A 26,713-nucleotide genomic window follows, 5' to 3' on the forward strand; every position below is an offset into this window, starting at 1 on the left:
CGGGCAGTTAGCAGCAGCACCCCGGTCTTACTGCTCCAGCGCAGCGCTGGCTCTCCTCCCCTCTCAGCTACTTGGAGGGAAAACGCTTCTCAGTACGTCTCAAATGGTCACTAAAGAAGCAGCATTAGAAAGTAATTCTCATTGAGGAGAAAGGGTTAATCCGTTAGTCTTTTTTAAGTTTAGCTTTTGATCAATAGAATAGAAAGCAGACCTCTTCATTTGCATAGCTTATACTTTCTTTAGACACCTACTTACTTACACTGTAGAATAACTGTCATTCCTCGATACAGTTTACTTAGCAAACAGTAGTAAATAAATTTGGTTCAATAAATGCTCTTAGGTTCAGCCAGACAACATCTACCAGAGTAGCATTAAGGTATAAATGGGGTACAGTATAAAACCATGGACACAACTGCCCATTTAAGTCTCCCGCACTTCTCTCACTGGCAAGCTTTTCACCTTGTATGCCAGAATCTCAGAGCCAGCTGCAGCCACCTAAGCACATGTCTGCTACTATGGAGGAGCTCAGGTGAGTTTGGGCTTTCCTGTACCTTTTAAAGCAAGTAAAGCACATCCCCTTACACATACCTACACAGCCCACCAAAAAAAAAAAAAAAAAAAAAAGTTTAGCATCACCTGGAGAGCAAAATGACTGCAAATGTAAGAGAAAAACCTGTTACCACATGCATAGAACAACAGCAAGCCCTCCATCACCAAAAGAGTTAAATTAACATTTAATACATTTACATTGCCAGCTATTCGTTTGGTTCATTTGCTTTAACCTCTACTTTGAGGCAGCTTTATTGAGCCCTCCAGCACAGCCCTTAAATGACCCAGCCAAGGAACCCACTTAAGCCTATAACCTCCATGGGCCATCCCTATTTCAGCACCCACAGCTCAAAGTTTTGCAAAACCTAAACACCACTACATAGGCTTAACTCCACCTAAAGAGCAGAAAGAGTGCTCAGCTTCACACTCCACTGCTCCAGCACAGTTATGTCACTGACTGACTGCAACACATTTGCAGTTAAAGTGAGGAACAGCCACACTACTTAAGAAAGGCAGGGAGCAAAATAGCCTTATCCACACTCCAAAGCAAAACAATAAATACTCATTATCCCTACAGGAGCAAGGCTATTGCTTGGATTTCTACTAAGGCATTTAACAAGGTTAGACAAACAAACTAATTGAGTCTCATTGCATACAAATAGAGCACAAATAAAAATCATCTTCCCAAACAATTTTTACTCTTTTAATATTAAAAGATGCATTATTAAACAAACAGCATATAAGAGATTATTCTCTGTAGTGCTTTTAATGAAAAAAAATCCCAATTTTATGGGCTTTTAGTCAAAGTTTTTTACTTAGGAAGCCACAAAACTCAAATACCTGTAAATATTAACATCCAATTCTTATATAAAATCATTTTATAAAACTAGACTTTATAATTAATTTGGCTTCTAACCAGCATCTTAAAAAAACCCAATAGCAAACAAACAATTCCTATTAAACAAAAATACCAAAAGTTAACTCACCACGACCTTCATTGCTCCTAAGTGAAAAAATGGGGGCCCTGGTGTGAGCATTTACACCCGAAGCCTGTTATCTCTGGCACACTGGGCTGATTTTCATTACTAATTGTTTTCCATTATGGAGTTGTTGCCTTTTGTAGGGACTTTTTCTGTGACAGTGTATTAGAAGGTTTTCCTTTTGTTGCCCAGTTGATACATGGGTTAAGCATGCTCTAAAAGAAGCAAAACAGAGAACCAACACACTCAAACTTAAAATAATGGGTTTTGTTCTTAAGGTAAATTAGGCTCTCTTAGAAAGTGAAAAAAAGGGCAAGATGTTACTGAAGTTGCTCTTAGGGCACTAAAGTGTTTCTCTGCTCTGTATTTCTATTTTTTGTCGATCAGTTAAGCAGTAGTTGGGCCTGCACAGTTCATGGATGGGGTAGAATTGCATGTGATGCTAGCCTGGGAGTTTGGAGATGGGCAGCTCTTGGCTCTCTTTTGCTTTTGCTGTAATCAGCCCCAGCTTTTTATCCCATTAAGAACTGTAGAGCTGGAGATTTTATAATGTTTGGGAGGCTTTACTTGAACATGTTTAATGTATTTGATTGCCAGCATTTCATTTAAGCTCCATGTCAGTTCCTGGCCCTTAATGGCTGTAGGGAATTTGTCTTCCTGGAGTTAATATTTGTAATTCTGTAATTGAGAACAGGGTCAATGCTCTTTTCCTTAAAAAAAAGCTCAAAATTTAAAAAATCAAATCTCTAAGTCCAACAGAAATCTTTATTTCTGGGTCATGGCTCATAAATTATTTGCAGATTTGAGACATAGGAGCTGTGTTGTTCTGTTCAAGGGAACAGGGGGATGGATGTTCCTGTAATGGCTTGAGAAATGCACAGTCACTTGCAGCTCCAGGGGGAGAAGAACAGTCCAGCTGAGTGTGTGATGGTCCTGATGTGAGGTATTTGTGTGGAACCAGAGGCTTTTCAGCCTCACCTTTGCTTGCTGTGGCATCTCTTTGCCTGCAGCACAAATGTTTCTTTCTCTGAGAGGAGGAATTGTTGCACATCATTATTCAAAGGTCGAACCCAGCACGTGTATAGCAGTAACTGAATAGCAGAGGTTTGTTTGAAATGACAGACTGGTTTCCTAAGCGTTGCTTGAGTACCCTCAAACTATTAGTTTTGAATTAAAACCTTTTAATGTCTTTTCATGTCTTAGGAGGAGTAAAGAGGTGGCATGGAAAAGAGGTTTAATTTCTCCCTCTGAGATGTTCCTTCATAGCTGTGATCTAATAGCTTGTAACATCACAGCATTCTGAGACTGGGGAATGGTTTTGAAAATGAAAATGTCTTTGAGACATATTTTGGTGGGTTATACATACCCACTGCAATACTTAGGCTGCCAAGAAGCCCTTTGCTCCTGGTGTTTCTTTGGATTGGCTTATTTTTGCATGAAGGAGAGGAGGAAATGGTGTTTTTGCAAGTTTGTTTTTCATAACTGTGATATAACATCAGAATAATTTGTGTCAATCCTTCTTTATATCTTTGCTCTTCAAAATTTGGCCCCACATGATTTTATTTCTTTAGGACAGACACCTTGCACATGAATTAATATCTTCCAGATTACCTGTCTTAAAAGTACTCTATTCAGGAGTGGTGAAAACTTCTGATCTGTGGATTGCACTTTCAAGAGTTAATTTAGGTGATGTTTGGATTTTGAGACTCAGATCCTGCACTGATTGGGAATCAAAGCAGCTCAGTGATGCAGATCTGATCGTAAAATGATAAACCAGTTCAGCCTCAATCTGTCAGAGGTTCTGCAAGTGCATGGAAATATTTCTATTCTGGTATTTTGGGAGACTTTGCCTGTAAATATAAACAGTTATTTAGGGAGAGTTTGATTAATTGTGAAAGAGAAAAGAATATTATTATAGGTTTGGCTTCCTTTTATGCCTTCTTATTGAATTGAATACAACACACAGCTTGATTGCAGAAAAAAGTTTATTGAATGTTAGACTAACAAACCTACAGTTGTGGGGATAAGGTTTTGCTGTTTCATCACTCCAATTCTGAACCCTGGATGAGGGTCCTGCTCTAGCAATTTGTGTTGCATTTATAGAATTTTTTGAGGTTTTAAATGCAAGATGAGGAAGGAACAAGTAAATAAATTTGAGCCTACTTGATTTTTTTTCCTTTCACCACTTGAACCAGGAGCAGGGGTGAAAGAAGGCAGCAGTAACAGTAAAGCAGTGGGGAAAGTAAAATGCCCAACATCTCCCAGAAGAGCTGAGTATTCCTGGCACAGCTGAGGGCTTGGCAACTTTGCAAAACACTTCAGGGTAGCTGTATCTTTTGATCTTCTCTGAATCTGGGAGAACTGGAAGCTTGCAGATGTCCAAGTGCTAGAAGGGTCCCTCATCTTTTCTCTCAACTATGGTTTTACAACTCTCTTCTAAGGGCATAAATGCTGCTAATGTCATCAAAGGCCTTGTGTGAAGGTCACTTCAGATTGCTCAAGGAGGGAAGGGCACAGACACTCCTGCTGCTGTCTGGGGGAGGCATGCAGGAGCCTGAAAAGGAGAGCTTCCCCAGAGCTGTAAATCAGGGTAATTCCCTTGACTTCAGGGGAATGCCTTATATCTGCTGGGGGTCTGGTCTGTGTGGTGTGAGACACAGCATGGCATTGCAGCATGCCAGGGAGACTGAAAGCCAGGAGCTGCTCTTGGGAGATGGCACGAGGCTGAGGTTGGAAATGGGAAGAGACACGTTGGGTTACTGCAGGGGCCAGCATTTGGGGTGCTGCCATCCAGTTGCTGCGGTGCTCTACATACATTAGGGATAGGAACAGGGGTGCTCTGAGGCTCTGGCACAGCAGAGGGCCGAGCTACTGGGCGAAGCAGGAGTCTGGGGTCAGAGCTGCTGGCACCTGCATCACCTCCCCGTGGTGCAGCAGGGGCACAGGGGAGCTGTAGCACTCATTCCTGTCGTAGGTGTAGCATGTCTGAGGTTCTTCACAGGAGTTGCCCTGCTGGGCCTGGTGGATGGCCCCGCCCAGATCAATTTCTATGGGTTCACAATTTTTGCATCTGGAAGAGATGGAAAATGGAACAAGTGTGAGGAGTTAGGTGAAAAGATGCCCCTGCTGAACCCCCAATCTTTCTTGCTCATCTGCATGTAGAGCCAGGAGAGTGCTGCGCCCTTTGTAGGTGTTCCAGGGGAACATCTGGCCCTCTGACATCTTTTAAAGCTGCTGAGGGTTAAGTCTTGGCAAGTGAAGTTAGGAACTAAAACTACTTACAGTTCACTCAGGCGGTAGACAAAAGTGGTCCTGAGTGGGGACAAGGGGTCCGAGATGTTCTCCCGAGCCTTCAGGGGGACTCTGCAAAGGTGGGGAGAGAGTCACTCGCATGAAAGCTGCTTTTTAAACAGTCTGCCCTCTTTTGAGCAAATCTAAACTTTCATCTCCTTCACGTTATTTACATTCTGACCCTTCTCCAAATCTTGGTCCTCTGCACCCTCAAAGGCAACAACCCTCCCCGACAGGACTGCAGCAATTGATAATAAATGCTACTTGCAAGTGACAGGGCTGAGAGGGTTAATTTTTGTTAAACTCTGTGCTAGCAGATGCTTGAGGCTGATGGACAGGGATGTTTAATTAGTGGTTCTCCTGTTGTGAGCTCTACAGCACTCCTGTAGCTGTTTCCCAGAGATACACACATTTCTGTTAGGTTTGTGTGAGTGGAGAGTGTGGTATTCACATGCCCTCTGAACAGAGAGAGGCAGAGAGATGAATGACCAAAACAATTCTTGTCTCATTTGCTCCTCCTGTGTTTTTGAACATGTGGAATGTGTTGGAAGATGATTTACCTGAAGGTGATTACTTGATTGGATTCTGGTGGACATTGTTTATGTTAATTAGCCTAGCAGGTCCAAGCTGTGTTTACTGGTCATCAGACAGTCACGAGTTCTTGAGTTTAGTATAGTTCTTGTTAGGTGTAATGCAGTATAAAATAGTTATAGTATAATAAGGTAATTATTTAGCCTTCTGATACCATGGAGTCAGATGCATCATTCTTCCTGCTTGGGGTTGCCTTGTAAGAACTATAGGAGAGGACAGGACAAAGTCCTGCTCTTGAACTGAGCTCTATCTCATGGGAGACAGTTTAGGCATTAACTATTTTCCCAGGCTTTCTGTCAGGTCAGAAGGTAAATCCAGTGTCATGGGCCCAATCTGGTTTCAGGTTAGATCAACTTCTGACAGGTCATTATCTACTTCTCCAGCCTATTTTGTGTAGTTACTACTGGTCTGCGTAAAACATGGAGATGTTTTTTGTATCTGAAGTGACAAACACCAGAGAGGTTCATGTGAGGCAGAAAAGCACCTAGCAAAGTGAAATACTCAGGATACCACAGAAAGCAGCCCACGTGAAAAGCTATTCACTTCACCAGTGCTGGGACATCAGAAACAATGCAAAGAAAACTGGTATAACACTGCATCTCCTGCTCACCATCTCTGTGAAATACCCGGCTGCCACTTACATGATGCGGATGTTTCTCTCCAGGACTTCTTCCTGAGGATTTTCTTGAGAGGGGACAAACTTTGAGGTCACTGTTACACACTGACACTTATTATTGACCAGCACGTACTCCTCATCGCTGGGACCCACTGGATAACCTGCAAGCACAGGATAGGCAATCCCAGAATCAATAGCAAAATCCTTGAAAGCTGCTCTAGAAGATAGCCAAGGGATGAAAATGCCAGCAATGCACCATTACAGCACCTGGATTGGTTTAAGTTGAGGTTGCAGCAGGTACAAGTGAGTCTCTTAGCAAAGAAGTGTTCAGCTGTCTTCCTGCTCAGCTCAGTGACCTGCTGTGTGTACAGGTGGGGGGACTGGTGACTGAAGGGCTCTTTTACTAGGAATTGGTTATGTGATTCCTCTGTCATGCACCAGAACTGCTCGAGCAGTCCAAACCCCAGTTTGGATCTGATCGCTAAACAAATGTCCCTGACCTTGCCAATGTGTCAGTTTTCCTTGTGTGGTATCCTGTCCTTCAGGTTCCTGGGGGAACAGCTGCCAAAAACCAGGAGGACCCAGAAAGAAGGCAGTCCCCTGACGTGGCAGGGAAGAGCAGGTGGCCCTGATGATGCTTGTGGTTTGCAGGGAAAACTCCAGTCCTGATTTACCCCTCCAAACTGCTTCTTCTAGCATGCTACTTGATATGAAACTCAGTCAAAGCAAGCTGAAACATGCCAGGTGTCATTCGGAGGCTTTTGGGATGTTTCTGATGTTGCATCATTCTTGCTACAGCACCTTCAGCCTGCTTACAAGTACCAGACCCAGTGATTTTTGTCATATGAGGACAGTTTGTTTTGGGCTCAAATGGATCTCAGTTCTTGCCTGCTCTGCTTGTCTCTTGGTTTAATCAGAGAGAGAAAGAAGAAATAGGCTGAAAAAACCTGGGTTAATCATGTCTATAAAAGATTTTGGAGTTACTTGGACTTAAAAGCCTTGGTCCTTCCTTCCCCTGTAATATCCTGGTCTCATCTGCTTCCATTCCATGGTTTCTGAGATTGTTACAGGCACCCTAACTGTGAAAAAGGTTCCAATACTGTGTAAAATGATGCCTCAGTGACCCTAGAGTTCGCCTGCTGGTTACAAGTGCTGCCTCTGTGGCCTTGGGCAGCAGTAGACCTGCTGGATATGATTTTCTATGGACTTCCTAGCTTGGGAAGGAAATCACTTTCCTAACTTGTTCTCCAAGCTTCTTCTCTGCCAACTCATCATTCCACATGAGCTCTTTGCTCTGATGCAGAAGCCTCCCAGAAAAGCCTCTCTAGTCCTTGGCTTCTTGTCTTGGCCTCTCTTTTGGCTCAAGGGAAGCCTCTGGCTTTTTGTCCATCACACAGCTCTTCCTCTGCTGTCTGTGCTGCATTCCACTTAACATTGTGTGCAGTTCTTTCCCAACCCTTCATCCAAAGCCAATGTTCAAGTCAGATCCTATTGGCTTTTGGGTTGTCCCAAAACCTCTCAGAGCAGGCTTTAATTCTAAAATTAGATTAGCACAATCTTATGCATATGCAGGTCTTGCTGACTGCTCTAAAAATACTGCCCTGATTTAATTCCTAGTGTTATGCTCTTGGCTTCACTGTTAAAGTTACTGGTGCTCCATCAATTTTTTATTTAAGATTACAATGCTAAAAAAAGTGATTTTACCTGCAGTATCTCCATGTGTCACCCAGTGAAGTCTCTTGGGGAGAAGGTATTTAAATGCAAGATTTGGTAATGCTGTTCTAAATGTCCTCAGTTTGGATTTCCTGATGCCTGAGTTACTGCACTGAGCTGTTCCCTCCCTCCTCAATACTTATGTGACTGTGTTTTGGACAAAATTTCTCAGCATCCACTATTGCTTTGTCCTTTGATACATTGTGAAGCCCAACAAAACTGCCTAGGGTAAGCGGCAAGATGCCCTCTTGCAAAAGCTGCAGGAAATGCAGGGATGCAGCTGTCTGTGCTGTTGGGATTATTATCCCTGAACATTGACTCCATCCTGCAGGCCAGATCCACCATGTGCAGCATGATGGATTCACACTCTCCAGAGACCTGAGAGCCACACTGAGCAGTGTTCTGGAAGGACAGGCTGAGCTCAGTTGAAATCAAGGGTTTCGAGAAATTCAGTGGAGTCACATGATAAGCTACAGTTTAATCAGAATAAGTTGGCTGTAACTGTATGGCAGGATTACTAGGAAGATTTTGGAAGCCTTTAGATCTAGCAGCTAAGCTCCCTAGAACTGCAGAAAAACAAGCATGCACATTTGCAGTTTATTGCTTCAGGAACCTGAGAGAAAAATTTCTAATTATCAAGTCTTAAATTTGGAGCTAGTCATCAAGTTATCCTCCAGGCAGCAATTAAAATCCCACTGCTCTGATGCAGAAACACCCTGAGCGGTCCAAGCACCACTGAAGCACAGCTGCTTGAGTGGGCTTTGAGATTTGACTCCTGACTGTTAGAATAATTCAGGGTAAATGACACAAAACCTGCCATTGATGTCTTAATCCCAGTTTTCCATTTTTTCATTGTTCACCTACCTGCCACAAAGATGATCCCCAAGGAGACAGCCAAGCCAACACACAGCGACCAAGTGCTCTTCATCTTGCCTTCTCTTCTTTTGCAGAATAGCAGTGGAGAGCCTGACTCTGCCTATAAGGGCGTGTGCAAATGGGTTTCCTAAAATAAACAGCCTGGCCAACACTGGAAAATGTGGCTGGGAACTGAAAGCAGGTGTGTTAATGCACCAAGACCTCTGGCTTTCGGAGGGGAAGGGTGCATGGGGTTGCACTTTTATTGTGCTTTTTTCGGTTTTTCACCAGCAGGCAACAGAGCTGCTGAGTACAAGGACATCTTGCCATCAGGGCTAGTGGAAGGTAAGAAAGTCCAAGAGTCACAGCTCTGGTTCCTAATTTTGAGACATCAGATTAAAAATCCCTTGAGTCCTATTAAAAAAACACTTCAGGCTTCATAATCACAGTTGTGTTTAGACCAGCTGTGTACAAACCTGAATTAAGGGCTGGACCTGCCCCCAGAGAGCCTTCAGTCAAAGCAGGAAAGGTGACAGGGCAGGGCTGAAAGAGGTAGAGCCACTGCAGCTCTGCCCACTGCATTGAGGAGTTCATCTTCTTGTGATTGGACAAGGGACTCCATGGGATTTGTGGTTTACAAGTGGTCCTGAGTCAGGTGCCAGGAAAACCCTGGAGTAATGAGCATGCAGACTTTTCCTGAAGGAGGCTGGTACTGGAGAGGGCCTGGGATTTGTTGTAGTGTGTTGTTAAGTTTCTTGTGTTATTCCCCCAATTTATGTATTGTTCTCCCCTATTATGTGTAAAATGGACTTTTTTTTTTTTTTTTGGTCCCAGATTTGGGATCATTTGTGTAACTTCTGAAGAGCAAATGTAGCCTATAATGGCCAGAGCTGTCTCTGTAGCATTTGCATGTGTCTTGTACAGAAAAAGCCACTTTTTAAGGGAAACCCAAGCTTAGCAAGGGCCTGGTTGTTCTTGCCAGGCTTCTTCAAGAGGCTGAGCTCTTCTGGCAATGCTGTCAAGCATCCTAGCTCCTGTCACCTTGCAGGATGTCTCCCTTTGTCCAGACCCTGCTGGCTGGGTCCATAAGGCCAGAACTGTTCCAAGTCCCTGGTTGTGTGCCCTGAGCTTTTCCCCCAAGCACAAACCCCTCACCCTGCAGCTGCATGAAGCAATGAGCTTTCAGGTTACATCAGCAGTGCTCGTGCAAGGAGAGCGTGGGACTGGGGGAGGGGGGGAAGATGGGTCACAGCCACCCCTCACAGGGCATTGGGCTCTTCCACAGTTCTTTACAAACCTTGTGTTTGCCTTAGGAAGCTGTCTGTAGCAGAGAAAAGATGTGGGGTTGTTTCCCTTCCCCATCCCAGAAAGCACTGCTAACAGTTTTATGTAGCCCTCTCTCTGAGACAGGGGCAAGGTGTTCCCTATGCCCCATTTTTAAATAAACCTAGCTCATCAGTTCTGGTAGGGATATCTGTCTAAAGTACTGTTTGTTTTAGTCACTCTTTTTTGCAAGAATTCTGCTAGGATTATACAAGAAGGGAGGATGCCAGCACCAGAAAAACAACATGCAAGGGAGGCTGGTGCTGATCTGTTTGCCTAGCTGCAATAACAAAAATATGGTACTGGCAACATGCAAGGAGAGTATTTTCAAATGTCAAGGCAGAGACTGAGCAGAATTCTATCTGTGTTTTTCTGTTAACTTTGGTGGTTTTCCCTGGCTGCTGGCACTCAGCATATCTGGATTTCGGTTGCTAAATGTACACCTGTGTGTACAGCCCCTTGGTGTGGATATGATGACTGGAGAGCTATTTTCAGCCCCTTCAGCCACCTGCATGTCTCTGGGGATTTCTAGCTAGATCTTGAGAGTAAGGCTTATATTCTAGACTGTTATTTGCATGGATTACCCCTGTTTTACTGGATGCCTTCTGGAATTTTATCTGGGTGAGCAGGTGTTTGGCAATGGGCTGCATGGCGAGCTGGACTCCCAACATCCCTGCAGGACAGAAGCTAGAGGTGGAATAATTGAGAATTGGAAAGGAATTTGGAACCAGCCCTGTGGTTTCAGTCTCTGTTCACATGTCCTGTATTTCCAGGTGCCCTTGGATGTGCTGAACCAGGATTTTCCAGGTAAGAAGCTGGCCTAAGTGAAGTGGGTTGAAATTGTTGTTGCTGCACAGGGGGAGTTGGACAGCACCAAGGTTCAGGGCCTCTCTCTCCACATAAAACACCATCCACAAGCAGTCTGCCCTGGGCTTCTGTTTGCTCCTCCTTTCTCACTTGGAAGCCAACAGAATGGTGCATAAACAGACCAGCAGCAGTCCCTGATTGTTGTCTTGGTAGCAGCGATCCCACACTGCCTACAGCAAACTGGTTTGGCTTGAGCAGCTCCTGGTTGACTGGATCAACTAACTCATGCTGGAGATCATCTCCAGCTTCACCAGAAGGGACTCATGTTTTCACTAAGTCCTGGCAAAGGTTTGAGTAAACACAGATTGTTTCCTGCTCTTGGAAATTAACTTTGTGTTGGCAGACATGTCAGTACCATTTAAATCCTAGAGAGTCCAAGTGGAAGTTAGTATGCTGATTTTTGAAAGGGCAGACTTGAAAAAAATTAGGACACTTAAGATGGAAACTCTCAAGGTCAGGGACATGAGCAAGGCCTGGGTTTCTCTAAGTCACAGCTGCAAAAGTTAGCTGGAATTTTAGCCTGGCAGGATCTGGCTGCACATGTCCAAGTACCAATGAAGATTTCCATTGAGGTACGGCCAACAAATGTAGTGAATGCTGTGTCTCCAGACTGAAGTTACTCTTGTTGCTCTTTCTTCTTACAGGCCTGTATCCAGGAAGGTGATGGCTGAAAACTGGCAGGGACAGATTTGGAAAAGCGGTCTGAGGCAAAAGCTGTGTTTGTGCAAGAAAGTTTTGATCCAGAGGTGACCATGTGAAGAGGCTGAGTGTGTCAGAAAGATAAAACTGAGACCTGTTTGCCAACAGATGAATCAGGATCCAAATGAATAACCAAAAAGTGAGTAAAGCTCCCCACTGTGTTTCAGCTAATTTGAGTATCTGTTTGACCAGTTTTTTTTCTACAAAAAGGTGGGCAGGAGCATTTATAAATGCACCTGCACCTGTTCTGTGGTGAGAAAAAAGTCCCTGCACTCGTACGCAGAACTGCTCTTGCTGGGAGATGTGCATGCCTGATTTATCAGGCTCTGAGTTTCTCAGCTTGGACTGCACTAATTCCTGTGTCTCATTACTCTCTTCTTATGGCAGGGTTCCCTGCAGCTCATAAAAGCAGATTGTTTCCCTGTGGCTCCGTATTAATGTCATTTTCCCTTGGGAAGGGTGGGAGGCTGGGCTGGTGCTCTGCTGTGGCTGACAGACACAAAAACACATGATGACAATGCAGAGGTGAGCAAGTACAGACTGCATTAAGCTCTCTTAGGGAGGGATCCCCAGGTGTTGAAAAATCAGAATTACTCTGTTTCTGGGACGCAAGGATCTCTTGGCATAATGGGATAGACTCAAGGAGTGCAGAGGTGATCAAGCAGCAGCTGCCGAGCTGTGCAGCCTGAAGCAGAAGTGCGATTCGTTGACGGGACAGGTCATGTCCAAACCTCGGAGGTGTCCGGAGAGGTTTGCAAATACTTCTGCTTCTCTCAGGGTTTGATCGGGTCTTAGGGAACGGAGTATCAAGTTTTGGTTACAAGGGCACAGGTGTAAGGTGTGTTCTCCGTCTGTTTTTTCCCTCGCCGTAAGATGACCGCACAGACAGCAGCTGTACTGGCTGGACTTCTAGAGGCCGAAAAAACTCTGAGGAGGAAACAAAAGGCTTTTTCTGGTTTTTTTTTTTTTTTTTTTTTTTTTTTTTTTTTTTTTCCCCACGTGGCATCATTGCTTGCTGAGCGCTGCCACGGCCGGAACGCCACCTCCCCGCGGGGCATCCCCCGCTTCCCGGGGGCGTGCCCACGCTGCGGCCCTGGAACAGGAAGGGCTCGGAGCGAGCGGAAGGGACGCAGCGGAAGGGGAAGCGCGGCGGGGGCATCAGGAGCCATGCGGACCCGGCGCGGCACCGTCCTGCGGCCGCGGGCCGAGCCCGCCGAGCCCGACGATGACCCCGCCGAGGTGCCCGGCGGCCGCGCCGGCCCCGAGGAGCTGGCGGACGATGTGGAGCGCTTCCACGAGGAGCAGTTCCGCGCCGTGATGGCCGCCCTGGACAGCGGCGACGAGGCCGGGGACAGCGAGGAAGAGGAGGAGGAGGAGGTGCTGGGTCTGCAGCTGCCCGAGGACAGCGAGGAGGAGGATGAGGAGGATGAGATTCAGGATCGGAATCCTTTTGTGGAGTACAGCGCAGAGGAGGATGAAGATGGAGAAGATGAAGAAGGTGAGGAAGATGAAAATGTTGAGGACGGAGAAGAGGAAGAAGGTGAGGAAGATGAAAATGTTGAGGATGGAGAAGAGGAAGGAGGTGAGGAAGATGAAAATGATGTTGAGGATGAAGAGGGGGACCTGTCCATGGAAAGCGACTTGGAAGAGCGCCATCCCGAAGCCAAGCTCCCTCATGAGCTCTCCTGGGGCCAGCGCAAGCAGCTCTACTATGACACGGACTATGGGAGTGATGCCCAGGCCAAAGGCAAGCGGACCCAGCAAGAAATCGATGCTGAGGAGGAGGAAGAGGAGCAGGAGGCTCAAGTCATCCAGAGACGGTTGGTGCGGGATTTGGGGGAGGATGATTATGGTCTGGACATGATCCAGGGCTACCTGGCTAAGCAGCAGAAAACCCATGATAGCAAGGGGCAGAAAATTGATAAGGATCTGCAGGCCCTTTCCAAGAAGGAGCAGCTGAAGCTGCTGAAGCAGGAGTCCCCAGAGCTCCTGCAGCTGATGGAGGACTTTGAGGTGAAGCTCATGGAGATCAAGGATGAGTTGCACCCGCTGCTGCAAATGGTCAGAGATGGCACCATCCCCCAGGGGAAGGGCAGCCGCTATTTGCAGACCAAGTATCATCTCTACCTGAACTACTGTGCCAATATCAGTTTCTATCTGGTTCTCAAGTCCAAGAGGATGCCAGTTCACAGCCACCCGGTCATCGAGCGGTTGGTGGAGTACAGGAATATCATAAACGACCTCACTGTTATAGACCAAAAGCTTTCCCCACAGGTCCGTATGCTGCTGAGGAACTACTATGACAAGAAGGAAGAGAAGCTACGGAAGGGAAACAAGTTTTCAGTGTTTCTCACCATGAATGGCAACAAAACCAAACCAAAACGTGCCTCTGTGCCTGTTAATGGCAAGGCGGCTGCTGCTGCTGAGTCGTCGGATGAGTCAGAGCTGGATGAGGAGGCTGCCCTAAAGTACTACAAGATGATGGAGGAGAAGCTGGCACTCAAGAGGAAGAGAAGTGGAGACGAGGACGTGCCTGAAGAAGCAGCGGTGTCGGAAGGAGAGGATCCCAGTAAGAAGAGAGGGGTGACCTATCAGATGATCAAGAACAAAGGCCTCACACCCAAAAGGAGGAAGATCGACCGCAACCCCCGGGTGAAGCATCGGGAGAAATTCCGGCGAGCCAAAATCCGCCGCAAGGGCCAGGTCCGCGAGGTGCGCAGGGAGCTGCACAGATACGCCGGGGAACTGTCTGGCATTCGGGCCGGGGTTAAAAAGAGCAGGAAGCTCAAGTGATGGTCATCTTTTTGTCAGAGCTGCAAGTAGCAGTACTGCATCCAATAAAAATTTTATACACCATGTTGTGGGGTTTATTCTTAGGGAATCTGGGGATGGGGTGGTATTTGGTTTTTCTTTTTCAGAGGAGGCTTTTTAGAAGGTGCTGTCTCCAAGTGGCACAGGGCCCTTTCCACACCTCACCCATGTCTGAAGGTATTTTCCTCTCTTGTCATGCTGTTGAGTTTCCCTAAACAGGAAACCTTGAGAGATTGCAAGGAATGTATCAGGAAAAGGGAATTAAATGGTCTGTGCGGGACTGGTGAGGAGATGGGATTGGATGAACCTCTTGAGGATGGGTTGGGAAAGGGGCTCAGCAGGTGTCACTGGCCTGCTCTGTTTTGCTGTCTAGTTCTGGTCCATCCTCTTCCTGTGTTGAGCTGCAGAGACGTGGTTAATAGTAGCTAATTTTTGTTCTGATTAACACCTTTGTTAGCTCTTAAACACCTAAAGTATGGGCACTTCTTTTAAATTACTTAGTTCCACATGGTCTGAAGTACTGTTTCCCTTCCTAAATTCAGTGAGAAGCAAAGCAAGGACTGGTCTGGATTTTATAACCATATATGTGGTAACCATATTAACTTCCCCTATTATAAATGTTAAATGTTGTCCGCTGCTACAGGACTTAGCATTGCTGCAGGACCACCTTACAGATGGCTAAGGTGTTATGTCTTCAGTGGGCAGGTAAACTTCGGGGGTGTTTTGATTACTGCCATGCCTTTTGGTGAATACATTTTAACCCCACACTGAAGTGCTTGCCAGGAGCTGACTGAGTAGTCAGTTCAGTTCCAATCTGGGCTGTGAAGGAAAAGTGAGTGATAATTTTTCTGAAGTTTAACAGAAACTGTCTCAGGTAGAACCTGGACCTGTGTCTGGGACAGGTTTCAGGGAGCCCATGCCTTAGTTTGTGTACCACACCATCTGAAAGGTATTAGTTTTCTGTATGGAATTATTTCAGGAGAATAATTGCTTTATTTAGTAATGCAGTTGCATCTTATGGGGGTGTTTTGTGTCTGTGATGGGCCTGGGGGAAGCCAGGAGACGAGTGTGTGCTCTTGATCCAGTGATAGGCCGGGTAATACAAGCATGTAGGTGCTCTGCTTGTGCTCTGAAAGTGAAATGTGAAAGCTTTTTTGGGGTTCTTGTGTAAACCTTAACAACCCAGGCCTGTTTCTCCCAGGAACATACTGTTCACTGGAGAATATTTTGGTCATTTTCCAGGCTGCTTGTTGAAGGGAGAGGTAGAAACACAGTACTTAAGCTGCGCAGATGGGAACAGTCCTGTCTCAGGTGCACTGAACAGGTCTCCTTAGATCTGTGCTTACTCACCTGCCCTTACTATAAGCAACAGTGTCAGCTGCTCCTTCTTCCCAGGGAGAAGGAGCAGCTTTGCTGCTCAGCCTTGCTGAGGAGTGAAGCAGAATTTGCCCATCTTTAACTCCCCACTGCCATAATGGTTGGAGACTGCTACTGATAGTGCTGAGCTCTGCCCTGGTGGCTCTGCCAAGAGGTCAATAAGGGGTAAGATGCTGGGCAGAAAAAGCAGCTTAGGTGCTTTTTCTGGGGAGGGATGGTATTGTGTAACAGGCATCACACGAGGTGTGGAAAATAGCCAGCAGAGATGCTCCCTGATCTCATTACCACAGAACCTCCTTGTGCACATTTCACCCTTGATGCAAAAATGAAGGGCTAACGGTCCTTCTGGCTTTGTGCTTCCTTGGAAAGCTCCTAGCAGCTGGCAAGCACAATTGTGGTGACTTCTACCTGAGCAGTAAATAAGGGAAACAACAAATTGGTGTGCCATTACAGACACGTTCCTAATCCCCCTGGGGTTAGGTTGTAGGCTGGAGAGAATGCTGCGTGTCAGCGGCCCAGCCCTGCCTGCCGGCAGATGGCAGCTCCTGGGCTAATGAAGATTAACCAGGCATTATGTCCACTTGATTAGTTGAGAGACTGGACAAAGCCATAAACATAATTCCCATTTGCTTTTTTGTATGGCTGATAATGGGAATGCTGTGATTATTAATGCTGTGGGAGGGGGGACACTGTACGGTGTCACTAGGAAATACTTGGAGTAATGTTTTGTCCTGAAGGGAAATGCCTGGTGGTGAACAGGTTTTGAAAATTCCTGAGAAAATGGACATATGCAAACAGGCAAGGACCACAGGTGATCAGGAAAAGAAGCAAGGAGTGGATCAAAGTCTTGGTTAATGCTACCTTTTCCCTTTTCCAGTACTGCTTCTGGGGAAGGTGCTGATACTGCCAAGAAATGCTTCAGCCATGAAATGGCACTTGTCCTTGCCAGGGCCCTGCTTGGAGAGGACTGGCACCCTCAGCAGCACCTAAAGCAGGTGGGACTCACCTCAGGTAACAGCTTTGTCTCACCTCCATCACCCTCGCAGCAATGGAAGAACCTGCCCTGGGTCCTTTCCACCGGCTCACTTGGAGCACAGTAATGCAAAGGACAGTCAGTCCTGCCACGCCTGCACATGAATGGTTCATATTTAAACTGACACAGGCAAAGTGTAGAAAGCTCCAAGGTATGAACTATTGTTTTTCTGCACCTGGAAGACATAATCCTTGAGGGGTGATGAGCATCCAGAGTAAGCCTGGCTGCCTTTGGAAGCAGCAGGGCAGAAAAGTACAGTGGCAGAGAGGGGGACAATGCTTTCTGCATCACCACCTGAAATTTCTGTTTATACAGGGCAATGAAAATATATTGAGAAGCTCACATGGAAATACATTTGCTGCTGCCTTAGATTTTGTCAAGGTTTCTTCCTAGCTGTGTGGGTTTTCCTAGCTGTGTTCGATAGTATTCCATCACACACAGTCTGGGTATTGTTTTACTCTTGTTAGCCCGTAGAAATTCAAACATTCAGCTGTGCAATTTGTGAAGTGGCTTAAAGCATCTGTTCAATTACTTGCAACATGTTGCATGTCTTGGGGCAGGGCTGAAAAATCAGTCTCCATGAATCAGTAGCCTTTACAGCTTTGCTTTTGCAATTTTAATGTGAGATTTAAAAAGAAAGCAGCAATGTGTTTCAGCTTAACCCAAGCGCACAGAAGGCTGGGTGATCTTTAAAAACTGGCAGATTTCTGTGCTTCCTTCCTGCTGACAGCACCACAATCCACATTAATTGCCTTGTCTTCTGAAAGACTGTCCCAAGTGAAATTCCCAGTAGCACGCTGCATTTGGCAGTTGTAATACTAAAGAATATACTTGGACTTTGTCCCCTTTTGTCCCAGGATCTCAAAACGCAGCTGTCCATGAGTTCTCACGCCGGGGAAAGCCAAGGGGAGGCAGGAGATGGTGCCCCGGCTTCGTTTCACGGGTAAGAGCCCCTGCACCATCGGAGGGTGGCGGCTGTCACCGGCGGCGCGGGGGGAGCCCCCGGGGGCGGAGGCTGGGGCGGCCTCGGCGCTTCTCGGCCGGGGCGGGGCGGGGGCTGGGGCGGCGATGGCGGAGGCGGAGCGGGCAGCGCCACCGGCGGAAAGTTCCCGGGACAGGGCCGAAGCGGAGCTGCCCCCCGGCATGGAGCGGCGGCCCGAGCCCGGGGAGGCGGCGGCAGCGGCGGAGGAGGAGGAGGCGCGCCCTGCCTCGCCGCCGTTCTTCCTCCTCTACCCCGGCCATGGAGGCGGCGCCGCGGCCGCGCCGCCCGGGCTGTGGAGACCCCCGGCGCCCCGCGGCGGGGCCGAGCTGCCCGTGCTGGTGCTGAGCTACCCGGGACCGGACGGAGCCCGTGAGTACCACGGGGCTGCTCCCGGGCCGGGAGCGTCCATCGAGGCGGGGTGGGCGGCGGGCCGGGGGTCCGTGGGCGCCGCTGCCCTCCCGGAGCGCCGCTGCCCCGAGAGGTGCGGCGCTCGCAGCTACGGGCGCGCCCGGGCTCGGGGCAGCCGCCCCAAAGCTGCCCCTGACCCCGGGGCTGCGGCGGGGACGCGGCTGCTCCCGGCGGTGGGAAGGGCGGGGGGCTCGGAAGGAGGCGGTTGGGGGGGCGGCATGTGAGCCGTGCTGGCCCAGCAGCTCAGCAAAACCAGCCCCACAGAGAGCCCTTTGAGGAGCATCGGTGCCGCCCTTGGAAATCCAACAGGCTGTCCTGGACACGCGGGGTGTAGTTTAGGGACTGGGGAACACCCTCTCGGGTTTCCTCCTGGTGTTGGTGCGGAAAATAAATCCGTAGCGAGGGCGCTGCGCGCTGGAGACCTGAAGAGGCTGAAGTGCATCGCTGTGTGGGGCGTGTTGGGTGACAAATAGCGTTCTCCTTTGTAAGATTCTTTATGATGTTCTTGTGGTGTATTTGTGGAAGCTGGAGTACTCTGAAGTACTTGGGTGTATTTTAAAATCAAATAAGAAATACACACATGGGTGCATACAGAACAGATCTTCTCTTTTCCATCCATCCTAAAAATAACCAGCAGCTTCATCCTCTGGGCTGCTGCCAGAGTGTGTGTGACCGAGCTTTTGGCCTTTGCTTTGTCACCTCCTGTCCCAGGTGAGCCATTTGCTCACTCAGGAGCTGATGTGTTTGGAGCGCGTATCTAGTTTTTTCTCCTTTGGAAGCTGATGTGCTTGAAGGCATTACTCAGCAGAGTTAGAACCAGTGAGGTAAGAAGTCCATGTCTGTAATGCCAAGAGGAGGTGAAATGCCGTGACTTTGCTCTGAGCTCTATGAAGGACTGTCTGTGACTGCCAACTTATGTCCAAAGTTCCTCTATGTGAAATTGTTATTTGGAATGACAGGCCCCTTTCAAAACCTTCAGTTTTACTTGTAATTTTTCCCTAATCAGGAGATCTTTACCCATAGTAAACCCTGTGATATGCATGCAACGGCTTGAGCTACTTCTGATAGAAAAGAAGACTTAGAGAAAAATATTTAATTGTAGCTGTTCAAACTTTGTGAGGACCTCTTATCTGGACATTGGAGAAACTAAAGCATTGAGATGAGCACATTTGTGTGCAGGGACTTGGTGGAGAAGCTTGGTGGTTGAGAAATGCTTTATCTTGTGTCAGCCTTATTCTGCAGTGATTGTTCAGGTAAGCTTTGTGAGAAACCTTTACAAGATGCATATAAAAGTTCCCTTGTTTTTGTGAGCCATGGAGGTGGAGCTGCCTGTGCAGTATTGGGTGTCACAGCTTGCTCAGGGGCTGACTGATGCAGTGTCTGGAGGGAGCAGGAATCAGCATGTATTTGCATGGTGTCTTGAACTCTGTCTTCTGGGGCAAACTCTGTCAGTAAATCAGTAAATTCAGTAAATCACTTTTTCCCACCATTTCTTTTTTCTTGCTGTGTTTTTTTTTTTTTTTTCCAGTTCTCACATTTCTAAGAGCATCTTTCATTTGTTCCTGCAGAGCAACAGGAGCAGTTCTGCTGCAAAGTGTTACAGGGAGGCAGTGGCCACTACACCAAAAAGTATTTCACAATATTTTGGAGGTCTGTTTCAAGTCTTTTTTTTTCCCTGTTACAACTCAATCCTTGAACTATTCTGTTGTATTCTTACCTGATTCCAAACATCAGGTGAAGGCCAGAGCTGCTTATGGAAGGAGACTGCAAAAGCTCTTCATGGCAGCAGCACCTGCTTACTTACAGGTGGCTCCAGACAGAAGGAACAAGGTGATGTACTTAAACATGCTGACCTGCAGCAAAACCTTAGAACAAAATAAAAGCAACTTGATTAGGCTGTCCTTAAAAAAACCCTAAACCAAACCCCAGAACTTTGCTTGTTCTCACTGAAAGCCTGCTCAATACCATGACACTTGAAGTAGACTTTTCCTTCCCTTTTCTTCACTTATGAGAGTTACTTTAATCCCTAAAGAATATCTCTGTGTTTCACAGTAGGTAAAGAAAAATTTGTCACTTCTTAATTAAGAAATTGTTACTGGTTTTTGGATTGTTAAACCTCCTTTTGCCCATTCCTGTTTGAGCTTGTAGGGTTGGGAGTAGCTGGTATTTGAGCTGATGTGCATATCTGTCCTGGCAAAAGAGTCAGAAGCAGACTTTGCTGTGTAGATGCTGTGTTGCTAATTTTATCTTTTTAGATTACATTCCATGTCAGAGATGGCTTTGTCCTTCTTGCTTTGCAATCTCTATGCAGTGAGGGGGAAATCTTTCTCCTAATGATGGAAGCACGGGTTGCTCCTGTGCAGGCCCTGAAAATAGAAATGCACCCAAAGATGCTCCCTGGAGTCCTGAGGGTGCTTCGGCAATTTGTTTGGGTTTCTTTGTGTAGATTATTCTAATTCATTCAGCTTTGAAACTCCAAGTACTTTGTGGTACAGCTGACCTCCCAAATACTGGTGGCTGAGGGAGTGCTTGGTGTTCAGGTAATTGGTCTGAAAATTCCAATGCAGTCAGTGTGTGATTATTTAATCTTAAAAATGTTTTGGCAGCTCCCTGCTGTGTTTTGCAATCTAGCCAAAGCCTTTAAGGGCTTGTGCCAAAGTGTAGCTCACAGGAGGGTTTGTAGGACCAGTCAAGGCTGCCTGACTGGTTTGAGATGGAGAAAGTGGTTCATCCTGAAGAACCTCCTCTGCATTTATCTGTGATTGGGGTTTCCCTGTGTCCATGACCATCCTGGAACCCTGATGGAGCCTTATCAGGTACCCTTGAGTTGCCTGGTAGCTTTATGAAAGGTTTTATGGGAACATTACATTTGATACTTTTCTTTTGCTTCTTCATGAGATGGTTTGTTGCTTTTAAACACTTTAGGGCGCAGGATGGGGATAGGGAAAAGCTTGTCTTATGGTTTTCAGGTGGTGATAAAAAGATAAAAAGTCATAAGTTAAACACCTCCTGTTTGGGGTTTTTTTTGGGGGGTTGTTTTTGGTCTTTGGAAATAAGTCAAAGTTAAGGAACATTTTCCTAGTACTTTAAATATCTCTGTGGAGTACTTGCAGCAGGATCATTGCATAAAGGAGCCTGAAAATAGAACTTCCCTTCAGCTGGAAGGCAATTACTGGCTTCTGTTCTTTCAGTGTGTTAAAAGCAAACCAGTGGAAGTTGAACGGTTCCTGATTTTTTAGCAGACCTTCCCTGTGATCCTGATGTGCAGGGCACTTGCCTGTGCTGAGTTCAGCTGAACACCCGTGTTGTGAAATGGGAGCTGCAGGGTTACACCCAGTGCTTTGGTATTTCTAATTGCTTTGAAAACGAAGAAATTAAACTCTCTGTAGTGAGATGTGTTGGATAATAACGTGAGCAATAGCTTGTGGTGCTTTGTTGATTCTAAAGGGTTTGTTTAGACCCTGTCCAAGGGTTAGCCAGGGCCAGCAGCTGTTGTGTAGCAGTTGGTACATGGCCCTGCCACTGTGTTGAGAATTTGGGGTGGTGCGATGTGGATGCTGCAGCTAGAGGCTGTGACTGCTGAATGGGTATATAAATATAGGAGTTAAGATGCTGTCAGCACGCTTTATGAACTCTGTTCTGTTGGGGAGAAGAAACAATAGTAATTCTTGTTTTCTGTGTGATAATTGCCCTTTGCGTCACCAGCAGAACAGGCTGCCTGGTGCTTGCTTGGGTTTGGCCTAATGGGGAAAGAGCTGCTGAGTCAAAATGCGCTGCACTGAGCGGGAAGTTTTCACCAAAAGTAACTGCTTCCTCTTGCCAGTCAAAAATAGCAGCACTTAATCCTCTTGCCCAGTTTTATGTACATGATGGTGCCATTTTCTCCTGACAGCTGTCTGCATTGGCATGCTGAATTCTGTATCCAGCATTCTGTTTTGGCATTTCACATCCCCAAGAAACATGTGCTTCCCTCTGAGTATTTGTTAGGGGAACAAAAAGCAGGGAGAGTAATCAAGGTCCAGTACATTGGGCATGTGTTATCAATATATTGTTCTGGTGCCAGCCTTCTCCAAGGCTGACTGTCTGTCCATTTCAGATGGGTGTTACACATCTGCTCTCCCCAAATACATTGGAGCCACACAGGAATGAAGTCGGATAAGCTCATTTATTAGTGCCTGATAGAGTTGTTGAAGTGGGTGGTGACACTAGCAACTTTGGGAACGAGAAGCCTGTGTGGTGACTTGGGACCTCCTGTCCCCCAGCAACAGGACCCTGTGGGTTGGGGATGCAGGTGAGGTTCAGCCAGTCAGGAAGGGACAGGGAATGTGGTGGTGTTATTATAAAATACTATCATTATATTATTGTTGAGAGCCTGGAAGCCTGTTTCTCTTCCTGCTGAGTAATAATATTTCTTTGTCAGCCTCACCTGAGCAGCACAATTTTCAGGGGAGATTTTTAAAGTATAAGATTGGGTCATGGTGTTGGTGGTGTTCTCTTTTATTGTCCTCCCATGTGCACATGCCCTGCTTAAAAGAGCTTCATCCTCAGTCACTGGAGCGCTTAGAGCCAGATCATTTTTTCCTTCCTGTTACCCTGAGACAATAAATCCATCCTAACATTTTTTGTACGTGGGAAATTCTAGCTCCAAGGTGCCCCCGAGAAGATGGCACAGCGAATAAAAACCAAACTGCGCCTTGCACACCTCCCGTGAAAACAAAGATGCCGATTGAATTCCTGTAGTGGCATGCAGGGATGTGAGCGGAATACAAATGTGCCTTTGTATTGCTGGCGCTGCTCCTTTGTATTCCGGGGGCGAGGGATGGGGGTGCGGCGGTGCTGCGCTCGCTCCCCAGCGGGCTGGCAGAGCCCGGCCCGGAGCTGCTGTGCCCAGGAGCGCCTGACTGCCGGCCCCGCATCAGCAGCGTCTCGGCAGCATCCTGGGAATCGCAGGCGATCACATGAGCCTGGATTTCCAGCTCTGTTCATTAGTCAGCCATTTTGGTCGCCACCCTGCTCCCTGCGCACAGCCAATCCCGGCGGCACTCGCTGCCGGGCTGCGCCGGGAGACGGGAGCAGCGCTCGCCGCTCGGCCACCGGGACACTGCCTCTCCGCTCGTCCTTTGTTTTTTTTCTGGGGTCATCACCAGAGGAAGACACTGTTCTTTGATTCTGCTGCCTCTTTATTTTTCCCTTTTTATTTTTTACTTGTTTTTCCCTGCTGCCGCTGGTGGAGAAGCCAGGTTTTTGTGGATGCTGAGGATCAATAGCCTCTAGCAATAGCTGGAGAAGACGGCAGTCGGTGGAAAGGAGGGAGGCAGAGCTAAGCGGGAAGGAGCAGCGTTTTTACCTTGCTTGATCTATGAAAAGGCCAGAGCAGCCTCTGTGATCCTGAGCAATCTGTCCTTTAATCGCAAGGTATTTCTGATTTTCTTCTTCAGAAAGCTTTTGTTTTTAGTCCTTATTTTGCCCCCGTTGTTGTTGTACCAGCTGAGTCATCATGTCTGCTCTGACGCCTCAAAGCGACATGCCAACCCCCACCACAGACAAGATCACTCAGGCTGCCATGGAGACCATCTATCTTTGCAAATTCCGCGTGTCCATGGATGGAGAGTGGCTGTGCTTGCGCGAGCTGGATGACATCTCGCTGACACCCGACCCCGAGCCTACCCACGAAGGTACGGTCCGGCTGTGCCCCGGGAGCCCCGGGCCGGCTTTGTTCCGGCGCTGCACCGCTTGGGAGGGGGCGTCTCCGGGACCGCACGCTCGTGTCCTGCCTGCGGAGCCTGGACAGCCGTGGGCACAGCAGAGAGCCAGACTGCTGCTTCAGATTGCCCTCTGAATTTGTAACCCAGCCCTTTAAGACAGATGGGTGATGCATTCTCTTTTTAGCTGTATCAGGTTTGTGTATCTCAGGAAGGAAGAAAACCGTGGTGTGTGCTCGGTGAGACCGTTTAATCATGATTTTGCCCTTAACCCGGGGCTGAGAGCTGTGTTAGTGAGGAGCCGGCTGGTACCGGGGAACCGCAGCGTGTGCCCGGTCGTGGGGAGTTTTTGGAAAGCCCCAGCGATTACGCAGCGGTGCCCATTGTCAGGTGACGATGCCATCACAGTGCCCCAGCTCGCCTCTGATGAGCGTGCTGCTGTTCGGAATGGCTTGGAAGCCTGAAACGTGGGGATGTAGCACATCTTGCTTTCCCCTGGAAAAAGGATTTTGGGTTGATAAACAGTTTAATAGGAGGACAAGGATTGAATGCACTGAGGACTAAAAGCTTGACAGGACATCTGTGCAGTGCTCTGCCAGTAAAAAAATGGGGAAGAAGGAGAGGTGATGAGTTTCTGCAGATGCTGAGGTTCTGAGTGCCCTCGCTGGATGCACCTTTTGGTTTTAGAGCAAGGAGACCCCAGCTTCTCATGCCTGACCCTTTTCCAGTAACTCCTGAAATGCCACTCCACCAAGGAGTCTGGCTTGGTCTGTTTGATGCTGCCTAGTTAAGTCAGCAGTGTCTTATATTGTCTTGCTGAATAAGGCAAGTGAAATTGTGGTGGGGATTTAAGCTTTAAAATAAATTTCCAAGGGATAATTTCATTTCCATTTGACAGCTACTTTCAGTGACAGTAGCCCTTGGGTTTGGATTTGGCTTGCCAAGTACTTAGTCACACAGTGGGATACCAGACAGAAGTTTCAAAGGGAGAAATTTAGCATTCCCTCTGAAGCATATCCCAGGGCTTCAGGGAGGTGAGTACTGGGTGAGCAGGAATTCAGTTGTCTTCCAATTCCCATGTTCTTGTGTGTTACACTGAGACCTTCCTTGGTCTCACTCCTGTGTTTTTCAAGGTGTAATTATACATATACATATGTATATGTACAAGGTGTAATTATACATATACAAATGCAGTCAAGTATCAAAAATAAACGCAAAAGAGCAGCACTGTAACAACCTTCCTGGTAAATGAAGGTTGCTGGTTGGCTGTTTGGGAGTGTATTTGGTTCCAAGCTGTATTTTGAACAGAGAAGGTCAGGAAGAGCGTTGACAATAGGAAAGCTGACACAGCTGTATCTTGGTGTTTGGTCTGGTGCTCCTGCATCAGCACTGCTGCTGTGTCTGCAGGGTGTGCACAGGTCAGGGGGACAGCAGCGTGGGCTTGTGTCCCTGGGAGTGTCTCCAAAAACAAAACTGATGTGCAAAGGTAGGCATTATGAAGAAGGAAAAAACAAGCTGTGGAATTCTTCCAGAGGCATAACAAAGAGGGACAGTTTTCTCCTTAGAAATCAAGAGATGTAAAATATATGTTGCACTAAGTACCAAATCAAACAGCTTGTTGGATTAATATTTGAAGCCTTCCATTTGCTGTCCCTCAGCTCTTGCTGCTTCTGGAGAGTTTTGTCCCTGGCCTCTCTTCACCCTGTGATCTGCTGTGCCCCAGCCCTCGAGCAACCATCCTGCCTTCAGTCACAGCAATTCCAGTCTGCACAGAGCTGCAGCTTGAGAACAGCTAAGCAAAACTTTTCTTCAAATTAAAAACAAGCAGCAGGTACTGAGTTGCTTGCAACTGGATATGTTCCATATTACCTGTAGCATGGCCACTCAATTTAACAATAAAAGCAATTAATACGCTTTTTCAGTTGATTGAAACAATTCTGTGTGTATATGAAAATAAGCAGATTCTGCTGCTTACTGTAAAGCTGCTTGGATTAGAGAAAGAACTCATTTTTTTTAAACAGGCTGTGTTCTTAATAAGACTCTCAGAACCTTACTGTCCTCTGCAGGCCCCTCAGAATTAAATGTGACATTGGTGGTTGTTAACTTTGTTTGCTTGCAGTGCGTGTGACGGTCTTGGAGCAGCTTTAGGGATGGAGGTAAAAACCACCTGGACTGTAATTCTGTTTAATGTTGAACAGAGTGTGTGTATGGATGGCATTGAACACTGCTGTCAGCTGTGGGGAGAAGTTCCACAAAATGGCCTTTTTTTAAGCTGTTTAACTGGATGTTAAATTTTTATCTTGAATAATCATGAGGAGCTTCACAGTAAGGGCTGTGGAAATTTTTGTCCTTATGAGATCACCTTATAGTAGCATCCAGAAGGAATACATGTGCTAACTTGAGAGAACTTTGAGGAATTACAGTATTCCTCTCTTTATTAATCCTCCTCTATTTGCACTAAGAGCAGAAATTAGAATTAGAATTTATAATATGTGAAGATGAAATTATCTTTTCTATAGGGCAGAAGCTAGTGTCAGATTTTTTCTTCTTTTTTGACCAGTAATTTAAAAGTTTTAGTTTCTGGCATGTCCTTGTGTAGAATGCCCTGACAAGGAGTTACAGACATCTTCAGGAAAAGCAAATGTTCTTCTTAAAACCTCCTGCCCATTAATCTGTTGCACTGATTACTGAATCATCAGTCAGATTTTACCTTTTTTCTCCATTTTCTATCCAAGTGTTTTTCGTACCTCAAAATGATGTAGGGAAGCAGCATAACCTTACTGATAATGCTTTTGTTGTGCAAACTGGCAACAGTTAACCTGGGTTTAGGGTTTCTCCAGTAGTGTGGAATAGGAACAGTAAAGTCATGGGAGAGGTGGGATTTTTCAGTCCCTTGGGCCTTTCCCATTAGAAAAT

The 26,713-nt window shown here is 46.8% G+C and overlaps 3 protein-coding genes across 14 annotated transcripts in view; 2 read left to right on the plus strand and 1 right to left on the minus strand.

Moving 5' to 3' along the window:
• Positions 1-3,500: 3,500 nt before the first annotated feature.
• On the minus strand, positions 3,501-8,763 carry JCHAIN (joining chain of multimeric IgA and IgM). The gene is made up of 4 exons (XM_026796508.2): positions 8,605-8,763; positions 6,053-6,188; positions 4,812-4,892; positions 3,501-4,599 (listed from the first exon to the last, which is right to left on the minus strand). The coding sequence occupies exons 1-4, from the start codon at positions 8,666-8,668 to the stop codon at positions 4,398-4,400; spliced, it is 483 nt and encodes a 160-aa protein (XP_026652309.2). The 5' UTR covers positions 8,669-8,763; the 3' UTR covers positions 3,501-4,397.
• A 3,832-nt stretch (positions 8,764-12,595) lies between these two features.
• UTP3 (UTP3 small subunit processome component) lies at positions 12,596-14,340 on the plus strand. The gene has a single exon (XM_014270679.3). It carries the CDS (start codon positions 12,652-12,654, stop codon positions 14,275-14,277), a length of 1,626 nt encoding a protein of 541 aa, XP_014126154.2. The 5' UTR covers positions 12,596-12,651; the 3' UTR covers positions 14,278-14,340.
• A 3,268-nt stretch (positions 14,341-17,608) lies between these two features.
• Positions 17,609-26,713, plus strand: part of RUFY3 (RUN and FYVE domain containing 3) — a 32,552-nt gene continuing 23,447 nt past the window's right edge. For 2 of the 12 annotated variants that reach the window (XM_074540404.1, XM_074540405.1), the window contains exon 1: positions 17,609-17,648. In XM_074540404.1, the coding sequence (XP_074396505.1) occupies positions 17,624-17,648 (25 nt within the window). In that variant the 5' untranslated portion in view covers positions 17,609-17,623. Of the gene's footprint in view, positions 17,649-17,750; positions 18,057-22,916; positions 23,771-26,713 lie in introns of those variants that run through there. The other 10 variants (XM_074540401.1, XM_074540402.1, XM_074540406.1 and 7 more) reach the window with 8 other exon arrangements.

This window comes from Zonotrichia albicollis, chromosome 5 (assembly GCF_047830755.1).
Source record: "Zonotrichia albicollis isolate bZonAlb1 chromosome 5, bZonAlb1.hap1, whole genome shotgun sequence".
Lineage (NCBI taxonomy): Eukaryota > Metazoa > Chordata > Aves > Passeriformes > Passerellidae > Zonotrichia > Zonotrichia albicollis.

What these genes read in the sequence shown, in the direction of transcription:
- UTP3 (XM_014270679.3), top strand. Translation starts at nt 12,652, where the DNA reads ATGCGGACCCGGCGCGGCACCGTCCTGCGGCCGCGGGCCGAGCCCGCC.
- JCHAIN (XM_026796508.2), bottom strand. Translation starts at nt 8,668, where the DNA reads ATGAAGAGCACTTGGTCGCTGTGTGTTGGCTTGGCTGTCTCCTTGGGG. An exon ending in GAGAGAAACATCCGCATCAT is followed by an intron (nt 4,893 to 6,052) that starts GTAAGTGGCAGC and finishes CCACCTTTGCAG; the next exon opens with AGTCCCCCTGAAGGCTCGGG. An exon ending in GTCTACCGCCTGAGTGAACT is followed by an intron (nt 4,600 to 4,811) that starts GTAAGTAGTTTT and finishes CATCTCTTCCAG; the next exon opens with ATGCAAAAATTGTGAACCCA.